This window comes from Thermothielavioides terrestris, chromosome 1 (genome assembly GCF_000226115.1).
Source record: "Thermothielavioides terrestris NRRL 8126 chromosome 1, complete sequence".
NCBI lineage: Eukaryota > Fungi > Ascomycota > Sordariomycetes > Sordariales > Chaetomiaceae > Thermothielavioides > Thermothielavioides terrestris.
Genome location: NC_016457.1, coordinates 6,299,478 through 6,313,126, shown reverse-complemented (window position 1 = coordinate 6,313,126; position 13,649 = coordinate 6,299,478). Strand labels below are relative to the sequence as shown.

Here is a 13,649-nt window from a genome sequence, read left to right as displayed (position 1 = left end):
TGCCGAGTGGAGCACCTGGTGGGCTATTTTGGACTTACACCACCTAGGCTAAGGTATGTAACAACTCCCCGCCGTGCCGCGCGTGAGACTATGTGGTCGATAAGGTGAACTCTCTCTCTTCTGGGAAATGACGGAATACTGTTGTTCTGCGCGCCGACTCAAAGCATTCTGAACATGGTGGCCTGGCCACCCGACCGAGTCGCCGTATTGTCGATGGACGACGAGGTTTGCCAAACCAAGTGTCCTTGCAGCGCACCCGGATTCCAGTAGATCCCGATGGCATGGGCGCTGTTGAGCACCGTCCCCGTCGTGTAGGTATCCAAGGAGCCGTACATGCCAGGCCCGCCGTACAGTTCGGTCCCGCTGGCATTGATGTAGACTCGGTTCCCGCAGCAGCTCGCATAGGCCATGCCGCTCTGCGAGGACCCGCGCAGGAATATGGTCCTGCGCCTCCCTATGACGCAGCAGCTGAACAGGGTCAAGCCGGTCGAGAAGACTGTTCCGAAGACGGCGCCAGCGACGAGTGCGGGTCTGGCCGGGCAGATGGGGTAGCCTATGGGTGGAAAACGAGGTCAGCCAGGCTCGATCGATCAAGAGGGGTCGTTGGGGTACCCCTGTTCGGGTGAGAGCTGAGTGTACTAAGGTACTCATGGACCCGAACGGAGTCGTGAATCAAGCTTACCCAGATTGTCAGCCATTTTCGCAAACGTATACGCCCCGAGAACATCGAATGGAATCGACGTGAAAGTGATTGGCACTCGAAAGGCTGGAGCGTACCGTAAGCGTGCGACTCGGATCCAGGCTTCCCATTTTCCGGTCAAATTCGTAAAGGGGCTCACCTCCATAATAATAGACCGGGCAGAAGCCGAGCGGGACAGATGCCACGACGGCGGCCACGAGAAGTTGGGTTGGTGCTGGATGCAAGGCGAAAGATTGCTCAGCCCCTGTTTTTCTTTTTTTCGCAAGGATCTCAATGGCGTGGGTGAGAAAGCTTCATGCTCACCATATCCAATTGTCCGGTTTGCCATGGCTGCCACCAGCAGCACATTTGTTGCTATGGAGGTTCCCAGCAGCATCGGGAGGACGAGGAAGGGCGTGTTCTGTGGCGCGAGCAGGAAGAGCCCGGCCAACACCATGGCCCCGGATTTGAGGGCTCCGCCAACAGCAGCATTCCGCAGTATCTCGGAGGTCAGGGGCGCTCCAGCTGCATGTGCGCCGGCTGCTGCGGCTGCCGTTGCCGCAGCCGTGGCGAGGGCGACATCGAAGAGACGGGTTACTGCGAAGACAAGCACTAATATGGTGCTCGGGACGTCTGTCAGCACGACTCCAGCGGACCCGCCTTGCGAGATTGACGCCAGCCACAGCAAACATACGTTGCCCCCCCCAAGGCCGCGGTCTCCGGTCGGTCAGAGAATAGCTTTGGATCTGATTGTAGACGCACTGGCTCACGGCTAAGAGGGTGGAAGGTGTTCAGCAAACTGAGGTTTCCGGTCTGTCGGAGGAATATCAGGCCGAGCAAGACACATGGCAACGCACCTAGACTCATCTTCCTTGGTCCAGTCCACGGGACAGAAATGCGACCGGCGAGAGTACCAATCTGAGTCAATGCAGTGCGTTTTTTGGTGAAGACATTGGGAAAGGAGAGGAGCTTGCCGTTCACCGAATGAGAGTAGTGGGGGGGTTGTTGGCGTCTTTTCTTCTTGAGTGGAAACGTGGCGTCCCTGGCACTTCTGGCAAGGCTGACCAAGGCTTCGAGACATATTGAGGTTAGCGTGACGCCTCAGCTGCAGAAGGGTGGCATTCCAAGCCCATTCCGTTACACCGCCTTGCCATTCAGCACTGCCTCGTTTTCCTCGCGCACTGGGCAGTCCTGTGATCGCATTGTTGACAGCCAAGATAGGCTCCTATTTCATAGGACCGGGGGCTGGGAGGAGGCGAATCTCCATATCCTCGCGTCCTTTTTCGCGTCAAAAAGAAAAGCATAACATGCTTGGCAGCACAGCACGAGGAAACTCCCGGCCTGCAGCTGAATATGGCAGCCAACGCGACCGAGGCGTGTCTTATTGACCCCAACCCAGATGTGGTCGGCGTCGGGGTAAGCCATCCCCCCGGTCTCTCACTTCTTCTGACCGGACAACCAGCCTTACCTCACCGCACCTCACCTCCGCTGACACCCACTGTCCCACCTTCCACCCTCAGATCCGCGTCTCCCTCTACGTTCTCGCCCTCGCCAACCACCTCTGCGCCTACACCTTCCACTCGGCCGAGCTCACCACCGCCATCGAATCGTCCCTCGGCGTCACGGGCCTCGCCATCTTCCTGACCACCGTCATCATCACGGCGCGCGGCGAATTCGACCTGTTCCACGCCCTCTGCGTCTTCCACCTCCTCGGCATCGTGGGGCTCGCTGCCCGCCCCGTGGGGCGCTACCCCGCTGGCGTCGTCCGCCGTGTTGTCTTTTCGGCGTTTTACGTCCTTGTTTCGGTCGGCACGCTGGTTTATCTGATTTATGTGTTTGCTACGGCGCCGACGTTTGGGGGTAGCGCCGAGTGCAACGGCAGCGTTGTGTATGTGTTTTTCGGCGTCGACATTCAGGCGACCAGCCCCGTTCTTCGCTGGTTGTTTGTCGGCGCCCTTGGGATCCTGCTCTTTGCTCTCGGCTGTGCCTTGCTGCTTGTCGCTTGCGTGAGCATCGATGTGCTGTTTGGCCGTGACTTTCGGGGCTTTTTCGGCGGCGGGCAGGATGGAGGTGAGGCAAAGAAGAGGCCGGCTGTGTACCAGCTCGTCAGCTACCTGGCCGGTACGATATATCTTCTTGTGATGCTGGAGCTGATGGTGCGACGGAACCCGCTCGGTCCTGGGCTGGACGAGTAGACCTTTGGCCAAGTGCTGGCCATGACGATGCTCATTGGGCCTCTTATCGAGCTTGCCTCGCTGTTGCTGGGGAAGGTGGACGGAGAGAGGAATCACCAAGTTCTCTCGGTAGCTCCGGTGAGAGACAACGGGTTGCAAATGGTCAGATAGTCACAGGTAGATCATACTCCTGCACGTAATCATCCTCCTGCACGTAATCCTTCGCCGGAACATAGATCCTCATCTCGTAGAACCCCGCCGCCTCGCACCATATCCCGCCCAGGTCGTACCCTTCGGGGATCCTGATCTTCTTAGCCATCTTAACGGTTGAAAGGTCAGATGACTTCCCATAGCCCTTGATCGGCCCGCTGATTTCGCCATCCAGCCTGGCATACTCGGCCTCGCCCACGAATCCCTTGATGAACCGTTCATTGTATCCTCGTTGTTCGAAAGTGACAACCCAGACGTTCTCTCTTGTCGAAATGACGGCACACGATATGCGCGTGTCTATCCGGCTGCCGTTGACCCTCTCCGACTCGTCGATGTAGGTGTACTCGCACTCGATGTGGAAGTTGGGGTATGACTTCTCCAGGGTGCAGGTGATGCGGAGGCGCCTCCCACGCTTCTTGTTCTCGAGCAAGGGCTCGGAGAAGGTCATGTGCTGTGGCGGCAACTCGCCTCCCGCCCGGGCCTTGTTGGCGGCGATGAGCGCCACGGAGCTCGAAGGAGCGGGTACTGGAGGCGCGGTGGATGGGGGAGGTGTTGCTGCACTTTGGCTACCCGACTCACCCACGGGCCCCGGGGCCTCTCCATGCCCTTGGCGGTTGAACCCCGCGGAAGCCTGCACTCCATCACCTTGGTCCGCGTTGTTGTCACTGGAAGTTGTCTGACCATCTCCAATGGCAGGCCGGACTTGATTGTCCAGCGCAAGAGCGTTGCTGGCGGCTTCCTGAGCCGCACCTTGCTCACCCTCTTTTCTCCACGTCTTCAATGCTCTTCGCGCGGCGGCTGGTGCTTTGAGTTTCTCATAGAGCACTGGGTACCGTGCCGATTTGATGGCATGCGCCGTGGCTGAAACCAAGCCAGATTGTTTAATAAGTCGCGTTTAGAACAGAACCAAGGCAAATGGAAGGTTGGGGAAGTCATACCCCTATCAGAGCTGAAGGATCGCGAGTAGTAGCCATGAGACCCAGAGCGCGTCTCGGAGTGGCTGTTCTTGTCCCGTCGTCTGTTGTTTTTGTTCTTTGAGTAGTACAGAGGAAGGCGTGGCGAATCATCCCCTGAGTTGGCGCCGCCTACCAAGCTCAGAGAGTTGTTTTGATGCGGATCCGGCCGAATAGGTACCACGCTAGTGTTGGAAACAGGAACACCCAATCTCTCTCTCCAAGGAGGCACAAGCACTGGTCCCAAGCTTTGTCGAGGCCCGTCAGACTCGTCGTCAGCGCCTGATTGGTCTGCGAAAAGATCGACGGCGCGATGCAGAAGGTCTAGGATGCGGGGTGGAATGACAAGAGGGGACGGATGTTGGAAATCGTGGTGATACTGCATGGTGACAAACAAGCAAGTTGTTGGGGAGTGAATGATGCAGTGAGATGATGGTGAGATGTCTGCCCAGGGGGCAACTGTTTTTTTCTGTTGAGAGCCTTTCCGCCCAACATTAATTCCAGAAGGGCCAGGGTTGTTGTCTCAAGGGCTGCGCCACCAAACTCACGAGCAAACAAGCTGACCGCTTGAAATGCCTTTTCTGGACGCGCCATGCATGGGTAAGGTAGCTGGATGGAACCACACAGGTTCCGACACAGCCCCAGAGGCGGGCCGGTAGCACGGAGCCTCGTCTCCCTCCTTGCCTTAGCGAATGCCACGTTTGGTCCGCGAGGGTTCTTTTCTACGCACCCACAGACATCCTGTTCGAGAAGGCTGTATCTCCGCCAAATCTTGGCGTGGGACACCCAAGCATCCCGTCGATGCAGTTCGATCCATACCGAAACAAAGTCCTCGACATCTTCACCTTCCACGGCATCACCAAGACGAAGGTACCATTCGACGGCCTGCTCTTCATCGTCATCGACGTGACCTTGCCTCCCTGACGGACGATGCCAACGTGTTGGGGACCTCCTGGCCGCTCAAGTACGGCCCGGCCGCCGGCGACTTCGTGCCCGGAGCCACGGCTAGCAACCCGACAGGAGTGACTTTGTCATGCTTATTATTACTGCTCAGGTGAAGGCCTTGCTTACGAAGGGACGTTGGGCCCTTCCCATTGCTTGGCCTGAAACGATCTTCCCCCCTAATACCCTCTCAATTGTATCGGAGAGCATTGCTATTAGCTGGCAGAGCAGTACCACATTATCCTCCGCATTCTAAGCCACCGTGTCGGTAGCTGTCTTCTCTGACCGCCCCAGTGCAACGAAGTCGATCTCGCCGTTGTCCTTGGTTGCAGCGTCGAGGCGACCCTGAGCACACCTGGCCGTGTATTCACAGGCTTTGCCGTCTCCAAAAAAACGAGTTGCTTCTGCACGATTTTGCCCAAAGCTCGAAGAAGAGCGTCCACACGCAGAGGCAGGTAGTGATTGCTACCAGACTCAGGGAGTTCAGGCTCGCCGCTCCCTGCAGCCGGCAAGCACATGAAGATGACACTGACACCGAAGCGGTTGGCGAGTCGGACCCATTTGGGAAACCGGCAGAACCCGATGGGCTCCCTGTACTCATGGCTCAACGAGATGAAACCCATGCAGGCGAGCGCGATGCCCAAGCCAGCACAATAGTAGAGACGCAGCCCCAGCGACATGGCGTCCCCGGAGCGGCCTTGATACAGCGCAGTCAAGCCGTCCAAGGGGGCATTCGGGCAGTCGGTCAAGAGCACCATCTTGCTCAGGGCGGCAGCGGCAAGAATAAAAGCCATGCTTAAGACGAAATGGGCCCATTGCCAGACCACGGCTGAGAGAATACGAGGTACGATCAGCAAGATGGATGGACGGGGGGGGCTGGGGTGCCTTTTCCCTACCAGAATACACACTTCTGCGGATGGCATGTGTGCGAATGTTGTTGCCGTCAACCTCAAAGTAGAGCCAGTTGAACACGGCGGCCTGCATGAGACCCAAGATGGCCTTGCCGAGGAAGGAGTTGAGCGGGAAGACACCGGCGTTCTGGAACATGACTCCTACAACCGAGTACCCGAATACAAGAGAGATGAAAGCGTTGGTGCGTTCGACCTTGTGCTCGATGTTGATGGCGGGATAAAATTCAAAGAAGCGGCCGAGGCCACGGGCTGCAGGGTTCTCGTGAGATCTCCCATTGCGGAAGAGTACCAGCGGGACAAAACTGCCGAAAAGATCGATGGCCAGTGCGATGAAGACGAGCACGAGTCGCGTGGCATTCAGAGGCCCTTCATCAGCCCCTTCAGCGCTCTCAGCCCCTGCTGAGACTTCAGCAGCCTCCCGACCTTCCAGCCCACGTGTCGTTGTCGTGACATCGCCGCCGGTGGTGGAAATCGAGGCACTCGCGATCCAAAAAGATGCGCCTATCAACATGTTCAAGGCCTGAACGATCATCATCCCCTTGATCAGGGGAACCAAGTAGCCCGTGACGGCGTATTAGATGGCTATGAACAGCCGCGCGGCCAGGTAGAAGGCGACCAGATTGGTGAAAGAATCTTGGCCGTTCCCAAATGCCTGCAACATATTCGTCGTTTGTCTACGTTCGAGTCAGTGGGCAAGACCGCAGGGCATGTATTGAACCAGTCTTACCCCAGAAGGCATGCGATCAGAAACAGGATTTCAAGCCTCTGTAGGATGTCATCCGTCTCAAACCAGCTGATGATCTGCTGGACATCGGCCCATATCCGCCAGCTCATGGCGAAAGTGACAACGAAGCGCAGCAGCTCGTGGCCATCGGCCTCCTCGGCCGCGTGGTCACCGTTGATGGCAATGATGCCGACTGCCGGGAAGCACGCAGGTCAGAAGCTGCCAGGCAACGGCGGTATGACTAGCAACCGCATACTGACCGTAAAGCAAATCGAAGAACAACTCGAAGCTGAGCACCTCGGTCTCTTCAGCGGAGCGCCTGTTTGTCTGGTTAACCACCCCGCTGAGAGCATTCTCCTTACTCGACAAACATGTCCAACTTACCACAGCAGCCCCCGGTGGAAGTACTGCCTGATAACCGGCCGCTTCACCAGCTTCATCGCACCCGCCGCACCCGCCTTGCCCACGCTGTAACTGCTCGCCGCAGACGACGCCACGCCGCCGCCGCCGCCGCCGGCCTCCCCTTCCTCCCCCGCCGCAGCCTCATCCACGTATGTCCTCAACTTGGTATCAAACCCAAACTTGCTAAAATTCAGATTCAACCTGCCGACACCCCCCTCCTCCGCCACCTGCTCCTCCAGCTCCCTCAGCTGCTTATCCAGCACATCGAGTTGCGCGCGCGCGGCCTCGAGCTCGTCGACGACCTCGGCGCCGAGGCGGGCGCGCAGCGCCTCGCGCCGCGTCGCGTGGTGCGCGCGCGCCTGCCGCAGCAGCGCCCGGTGCTCGTCCGACCCGTGCTGCACCACCTGCGCCTCGATCTGCACGGGCGGATCGACGGCGGCGGCGGCGGCGGGGTTGTGCGCGCTGCTGCGCGTGCGCGTGTAGCGCCGCCGCAACGCGTCGACGTGCTGGGGCAGCGCGACCAGCACGCTGCGGCCGTCGGGGGAAGAGGAATTCTGTGGCGCGCCGTCCGCGTCGGGAGCGGGGCGGCCCCGGGCCCGGGCCCCGGCCCGGGCCTGGTGTCGAGGGCGCCGGCGTGATGGGCGAGAGAGAGTCGCCCGGCGTGGTGGATGTCATATCGGGGTTGTCGTTTATCGAAAGTCCAAATGATGGACCGGGCGGACGGGGGTGTAGTGTGACAGCGTGAGCTTGGAGCTCGAGGTGGATGTGTGGTTCAACAAGGGCAGCATCATGGATCGGCGGGCGGGGTTTGAGCGGCTAAGACAAAGGCGCTTTAACCTGCCAATGGTGGCAGCCATGGCGTTCTCAAGCTAAGGCTTGACCCCCTTTTTCACACCTGAAGGTCCGCCAAAGCTGGTCCAGGAACGAGTGGCCATCTCCTGTGTAGACACGGGGCGACAGTAGCCAGGGGCAACTCGCCAACAGCTATGATCAAAGTTAACCAGACCTCTCCTCCAGGGACAGCATGTACTAGTACAGAACACCGCCGCGCAACACCACGATCTATGCCTTTCTCGCGTTGTCCAGCTCCGGAGGCGGCAGGGTTAGCAAACGGCGTCGGGCTTAGCGTTGCGACGCGCCGCAATCACCGAGAACTGTCCACCGGCGCCAGCCCAGACAAGCATTCTGCCCTGCAGCGCTTTCCCCTTGATAAGCTGAGCTACTTCCACATCGTCTTCGTGGCCAAGTCCCAGCTGGCCTTGGGCGTTGAAACCGGTGGCATACGCTGTGCCTTCTCTGGTGATGAAGATAGTGTGGTCGCTGCCGCAGGCCACATGGTACACCCGCCCGATGCCGGGCACCGGGGTGGGCTGAAGACAGATCCGCGGCTTGCCACGCTCGTCACTGCGGATCCGCTTGGCGTCCCGCAGTGTGTCAGGGCTGAAGGCGATGCCGAGCTGGCCGCCGTCCAACCGACCCCAGACGAGGCACTGCCCGTCGGCAGTCACCGCGGCGGAGTGGTGGGAGCCGCCGGCAAGACACACGACGCTCTTGCCACGGAGAGCGGGCACCTTCATCGGGAAAGGCAAGACCACGTCACCGGTGCCGGCCCCCTTGGCGTAGCCGGCTTCGCCGAAACTGTTGAGGCCCCAGGCCCATACTTGGTCCTTCTTGTCAATCGCCAAAGAGTGATAATCCCCGCAAGCGACGTACTTGACGTCACGAATCTGGACCGGCCCAGGGGTGAGCGAGTCAGTGGCGTGCCGCCCAGATAGGCGGCGGCCGAGTTGTGCCTGTTCGTTGCACCCCCAGGACCAGACGACACCGTCCACGTCGAGGGCTAATGCATGGTTGGCCCCGCATGCAATCTGAGTGATCCTGCTCAAGCCGGGGACTGGAGCTGGCGTAGATTGCCTATCGACAACCTGTCCACGAACATCGTATCCAAACCTCTCGTTCCCTTGGGGGTCCTGGTCCAGGATTAAGTCAGTGATTTGCGTGCGCGATGCGGAGGGAAGCGCCCGGCATCACCTACCTTGAACGTCCCCCAGCCATATACATCTCCTGTAGCTGTCAGCGCAAAGCTACAGCTATCGCCCGCTGCCACCTGGGTAAATCTGAGTCCAGGCGGGAAAGCACTTGACGGGATCGGGCTTGGTGTTGCCTCGAGGGGGTTCAGCTCGCCATCCTCCTCGGGATCCCCGTCGACGTCGCGCAAAGCCCCAACCCAGGCCGTCTCTCTGCCGAGAGCGCCGTTGTCGTTCACGCCCCACGTGACGATCCTGTTGTCCTCGGTGAGCGCGACTGTATGCATCCCTCCGCAGGCGATCTGGACGACTCGGAGAGCGGAAGGATCGTCGGGGTTGAGATACGGGTTCAGGCGCGGACGAGCAGCCTCCTGGACGGCAGGGCCGAGACCCAGCTCGCCCGCATCACCGTTCCCAAACACCAGAACGGCCAGGACTTCCGTCGGCGGCTGGTTGATGACGCGCGGCTCCGCGGCTTGGTCGGTGTGATGTCGGCCGGCCTCGGGAGCGGCACGACCGCTGCCGGGGTGCTTGCGCTTCGGCGGCCGGGGAGCGGCGGGAGCAGCAACGACAAGTCCACTGCTACCATGGAGCGGCCGCGGACGCTGCCGTTCTGTTGAGTCAACTAGCATCTGAATGGGGCTGCAAAACAACGGGGACAGTCATTCTCGTACTCGATCTCGCCCAGTCGGTCCCCAAACTCTCGACGCCGCGCTTCGCCATTTGCCGTTTATGACCGTTGCGCAGCGGCTGTTCTCCTGGCCGCTGCAGGTGGGGTGGTGTTGCCCGGATGCCGGGGATCCAAGTCGTCCCTGTGGCCAGGTCGGGTACGAGCTCCCTGGGAAGAGTTGGATGTTTCTTTTTCGCAGCGTGTTGCCTCAAGGCTGGACAACCACTGGCCCGTCTTGCCACTTACCTAAATAAAGAACCAGATCTCAGTTTGCCGAGTAACGAACTGCGTGTAACCTAAGTGCCCCCCACCATCGCACTGCACCCTTCGCTCGCTTAGGTAGTGACAACCAACGAACCAATACGATTTGCCGCGGCCAGCCACCTCCTCACGACCGCTTCATCAGCTCGTCTCACGCGCACCTTGTCTGTCCGCAGAACCTCCTCTCCAACTTTCCGTCTGTCGCGTCACGATGACCCGCAACGCCTTGTCCGCCCTCCCCCCCGAGCTTCTTAACGAAATATGCAGCTACCTCTGCGGCCACTGTGTGCGAAGGCGCTCCATAGCCGACCTGGACATTCGCGCCGCCTGCCCAGTTGACCGGGGTCCTGGCGAAGGCCATCCCGAGCCGCGCGCTTGCGGAGGGCACGAGCGAGCGGACCTTCACAACCTTAGCCTGGTCTGCAAGACCCTACGCGCGTCGGCAGAGCCCTTCTTATACCACCGCGTGTGCATTTCGCAGCCGGGCACCCTCCAGCTGTTCGTGCGGACCCTTGACGAGCGGGCTGATCTGCAGTTGAGGGTGTTGGAACTCCGGATCCATCATGTTGGAAGATCTACGGGCTGGCCCGGTGTGTTCCCGGAGTCGACCTACCGCAGTGTTTTCCTCCCGGCGCTGTTGAGACGCGTGCCGAACCTGGAGAGGCTCAGCGTCTACCTGCCCAGCACGAGAGAACCATCTTGGTCACTCGTCCAGCCGAATTTTTATTCTCCTCGGTTAGCGTTTCTGGAGAGTCTTGCGATCAGCGGCTTTGAGGATGGATTCTTCTGCCTTGACCGGGCCGCGCCTATCATGCGCCTATACCCCAACTTTCGGACGTTGCACTGCGGCCGGTGTAACTGGGTTACCGAAGGGTTCGGTGCCTCCATGGGCCGCGTAACATTGGCCGATCCGCCTCCGCTTCGGAACCTGACCACCTTGATCCTCACCCACACCCGGATAAATGCCTGGTCCTTGCGAAATCTCCTGGATGCGATAGGACCAGGGCTCTCGAAGGTCCGCATTTACCGAGATGGCGAGTTGCTGTTGTCCGTGAACGACAACGACGACGTGGTCGAGCTCGATGACGCTGTCGCCGCCTTACAACCCTGGCGAGCCACGCTCAACGAGTTGTCCTTCTCGATAGACGGCATCGTGCTGCCCCCATCCCCCAGTCACTTCCACGGCATGCATCTTCTGCGCAACTTCAAGGTGCTCAAAGTCCTCCGCGTACACGCGGCCTCCTTCGATTTCTTCGGGGACGTAGGGGATCAAGCGGCCGCACTGGATTCCACGATCCCCGATTCCGTGAGCGAGCTGAGACTCTTCGGCTTGAGCAACCTTGCCCCGGCGTTACGAGGCTTGCTAGAGGCACACCGAGCCGGCGGATTCGAGTGTTTGAGCAAGATTGAGATTGATGATCAGAAATTAGAACAGTATGAGCCAGAGTGGGAGGCGGCCAGGGATCTTAGAGATGTGAGAGACGGGTTCCGGTCTGTAGGGGTCAATTTCATAGTCCATTCAGAGTCTGCCCAGTCCGCCGTGGATGGGTAGGCAGCGGTTTGATGGATGGATAGGTCGTAAGTGGTGTGCACCGCATCGTCTGGTGGCGCCTCGAATATTCCCGGAATGGAGAGGAACGACGCTGTTTTTCAATCTACACTGTTCTCGCCCAGCACTGCGCCATCCCATGTATCTCGCCTCGGACGGTTCTTGTGAGCCCCTCAACATCGGAACTCGACGAATATCACGCTCAATAACATGGCTTACAAAATAAATAAATAAAAAGTAAAAAAAAAAAAAAAAAAAAAAAAAAAAAAAAAAAAAAAAAAAAAAAAAAAAAAAAAAAAGACATTATTTTGTGGCAATCTTCAGTCCCAGCAATCCCGTCGCAATCCCACCCTCACTGAGGGTGGGCAACTTCCCCCTTCCTCTCCCTCCCCATCTCCTTCCTCTAGAGCACTCCTCATCTCTTCCTCACAAGGCCATCGCTCGCTTTCCTATCAGCAGCCAATCCCCTCCCTCAGAACGCACCTCCGCCTTAACAGAAGACATCATCATCTCAGAGGCAAACCGGACTCTCAGATTCGGGAACAGCTCCACCACCGCCTCCCACAATACCTGCGCCCCCGTCCGCCCATCCGCCTGCATGACCTCGGACCCGGCCCCGGCGACGACCTCGACCAGCTCGCCGTCGCCATACTCAAAGATGCCGTTCCCAAACCCGACCACAACCGGCCTATCGCACGCGGCCGCGCCGCGCGCGGAGGGCTGCACGAAGAAAACGGCCACGTCGCGCCGACTGAGCGCGTACACCGGCAGCGCGATACCCTCGAACGCGCGCGGCAGCAAGTCGAAGTCCGCCACCACGACGCTGTCCGCGGGCATCTGTACGTCGACGCTCTCGCGGCGCGCCGGGATGGGGCCCATGTAGTGGTCGACTATGCCCGGCGTCTCCCACGCCAGGGTTGCCGAGCTGCCGTCCTCCGCGTACGTGATGGTGTGCGCTTGCCAGTCGAGGACCAGGGGTGTGTTCAGGTGGCTGCGCCGTTCGAGGCGGAGGACCAGCTCGCGGTCGGTCCCCCTTGGGGTGGAGAGGGAGTAGAAAATCTTGTCGGGCATGGCTTGGTTTGGTGTAGAGAGAGCAGGTCTGGGTTCGGTGACTAGGGAGGGTCCGGCTTGGGTAGCTTACCAGGGACGAATGATTAGATGGTGGTTCTTGTGGTGTGCTTGATGCTGACCGAGGACTGCTCGCCCGAGGAGGTTCATGGATGAGGGATGGACCGGCGGCGGTGTTGAATAGGAATTTATCAAGGACGGGCCTGGTTACGAGGCTCTCGAACAGGCGAATCTCGTGGACAGAGAGGTACATTGTCTGACCAGAGACCTGGTTTTCTACGATACAATGGGTTTGAACAATGGGCCGGCTCAAGGAACGAAGGAGTCAAACAGCTGGAGGTTGCTTATCTTCTAGACGAAAAGCTTTTACGGGAAACTTCCTCAGTTTACTGACTCTACGAGACCAACGCTGCTAACATCTGGTCAAGTGCCGGCCCGTTCGGGCCCCAACTACATTCCGGTCAAGTCGTGCATTCTAAGGGCCCTCAGTGGCCAACAATGTCTCTCGACTGCAACTTGGCTAACTTTACACACTACACGCTTGTGCGTGCGGAATGGCTCAAGCGCGTCCACACCTGGCTTCGCTTTTCTGGTCAGTCCGGCTGGACACGAGACTCTCCCAGTGGGGCAGAACGATCCAAGACAAAGGCGCATACAATGAGATGTTCGGTCGAGAGGTCATCTGCGGCTTTACAGCAGGCTGTGGTTGGCTCAAAGCCAGAGTATACTTGGGCTATCAATTATTCCGGCTGGGTTGAAACAGGCGCTTGCCATGTGCCCGAAACAACTTGTCAGGGATGGGGGAGAGATCTCTCTACCCAGCTGATGCGCGGGCAACCCTCAGCCTGCCTCGAGAATCGGCTCGCCTTCAGCCTCAGCAAGCATATCAAACTCGCCATGCAACCTGTGCTGCTCTCAGCCCAGCACCGAATCCTGCCACAGTCCCTGCACGTATGTCGCCCATCATCTCGGCATTTGAGGGGCACCACTCCCAGAAGATGATTCTGGGGTCGTTTCGTACTGCAGTGACTGCCGGAGCGATTCGACGCAGTGTTCCAGGTGATACACCGTATCCAGCG

The 13,649-nt window shown here is 59.0% G+C and overlaps 8 protein-coding genes across 8 annotated transcripts; 2 read left to right on the top strand and 6 right to left on the bottom strand.

Moving 5' to 3' along the window:
• Positions 1 to 158: 158 nt before the first annotated feature.
• THITE_123337 (uncharacterized protein) lies at positions 159 to 1,546 on the bottom strand (the record flags this gene model as incomplete). The annotated part of the gene is made up of 6 exons (XM_003650107.1): positions 159 to 553; positions 683 to 766; positions 840 to 914; positions 1,004 to 1,291; positions 1,374 to 1,451; positions 1,537 to 1,546. 6 exons carry the CDS (start codon positions 1,544 to 1,546, stop codon positions 159 to 161), a joined length of 930 nt encoding a protein of 309 aa, XP_003650155.1.
• A 486-nt stretch (positions 1,547 to 2,032) lies between these two features.
• Positions 2,033 to 2,874, top strand: THITE_123336 (uncharacterized protein; the record flags this gene model as incomplete). Its single annotated transcript, XM_003650106.1, has 2 exons — positions 2,033 to 2,095; positions 2,200 to 2,874. 2 exons carry the CDS (start codon positions 2,033 to 2,035, stop codon positions 2,872 to 2,874), a joined length of 738 nt encoding a protein of 245 aa, XP_003650154.1.
• Positions 2,875 to 3,016: 142 nt separating this feature from the next.
• Positions 3,017 to 4,401, bottom strand: THITE_48227 (uncharacterized protein; the record flags this gene model as incomplete). Its single annotated transcript, XM_003650105.1, has 3 exons — positions 3,017 to 3,531; positions 3,730 to 3,924; positions 4,002 to 4,401. 3 exons carry the CDS (start codon positions 4,399 to 4,401, stop codon positions 3,017 to 3,019), a joined length of 1,110 nt encoding a protein of 369 aa, XP_003650153.1.
• An 809-nt stretch (positions 4,402 to 5,210) lies between these two features.
• On the bottom strand, positions 5,211 to 6,380 carry THITE_157734 (uncharacterized protein; the record flags this gene model as incomplete). The annotated part of the gene is made up of 3 exons (XM_003650104.1): positions 5,211 to 5,303; positions 5,369 to 5,787; positions 5,867 to 6,380. The coding sequence occupies 3 exons, from the start codon at positions 6,378 to 6,380 to the stop codon at positions 5,211 to 5,213; spliced, it is 1,026 nt and encodes a 341-aa protein (XP_003650152.1).
• A 63-nt stretch (positions 6,381 to 6,443) lies between these two features.
• Positions 6,444 to 7,852, bottom strand: THITE_157733 (uncharacterized protein; the record flags this gene model as incomplete). Its single annotated transcript, XM_003650103.1, has 5 exons — positions 6,444 to 6,543; positions 6,597 to 6,786; positions 6,854 to 6,912; positions 6,978 to 7,609; positions 7,709 to 7,852. 5 exons carry the CDS (start codon positions 7,850 to 7,852, stop codon positions 6,444 to 6,446), a joined length of 1,125 nt encoding a protein of 374 aa, XP_003650151.1.
• A 246-nt stretch (positions 7,853 to 8,098) lies between these two features.
• On the bottom strand, positions 8,099 to 9,654 carry THITE_2038461 (uncharacterized protein; the record flags this gene model as incomplete). Its single annotated transcript, XM_003650102.1, has 2 exons — positions 8,099 to 8,965; positions 9,031 to 9,654. The coding sequence occupies 2 exons, from the start codon at positions 9,652 to 9,654 to the stop codon at positions 8,099 to 8,101; spliced, it is 1,491 nt and encodes a 496-aa protein (XP_003650150.1).
• Positions 9,655 to 10,731: 1,077 nt separating this feature from the next.
• THITE_2038517 (uncharacterized protein) lies at positions 10,732 to 11,505 on the top strand (the record flags this gene model as incomplete). Its single annotated transcript, XM_003650101.1, has 1 exon — positions 10,732 to 11,505. A coding segment is annotated over one exon (774 nt), but the record flags the coding sequence as incomplete, so codon positions are not given.
• A 423-nt stretch (positions 11,506 to 11,928) lies between these two features.
• Positions 11,929 to 12,573, bottom strand: THITE_2085324 (uncharacterized protein; the record flags this gene model as incomplete). The annotated part of the gene is made up of 1 exon (XM_003650100.1): positions 11,929 to 12,573. The coding sequence occupies one exon, from the start codon at positions 12,571 to 12,573 to the stop codon at positions 11,929 to 11,931; it is 645 nt and encodes a 214-aa protein (XP_003650148.1).
• Positions 12,574 to 13,649: the final 1,076 nt, after the last annotated feature.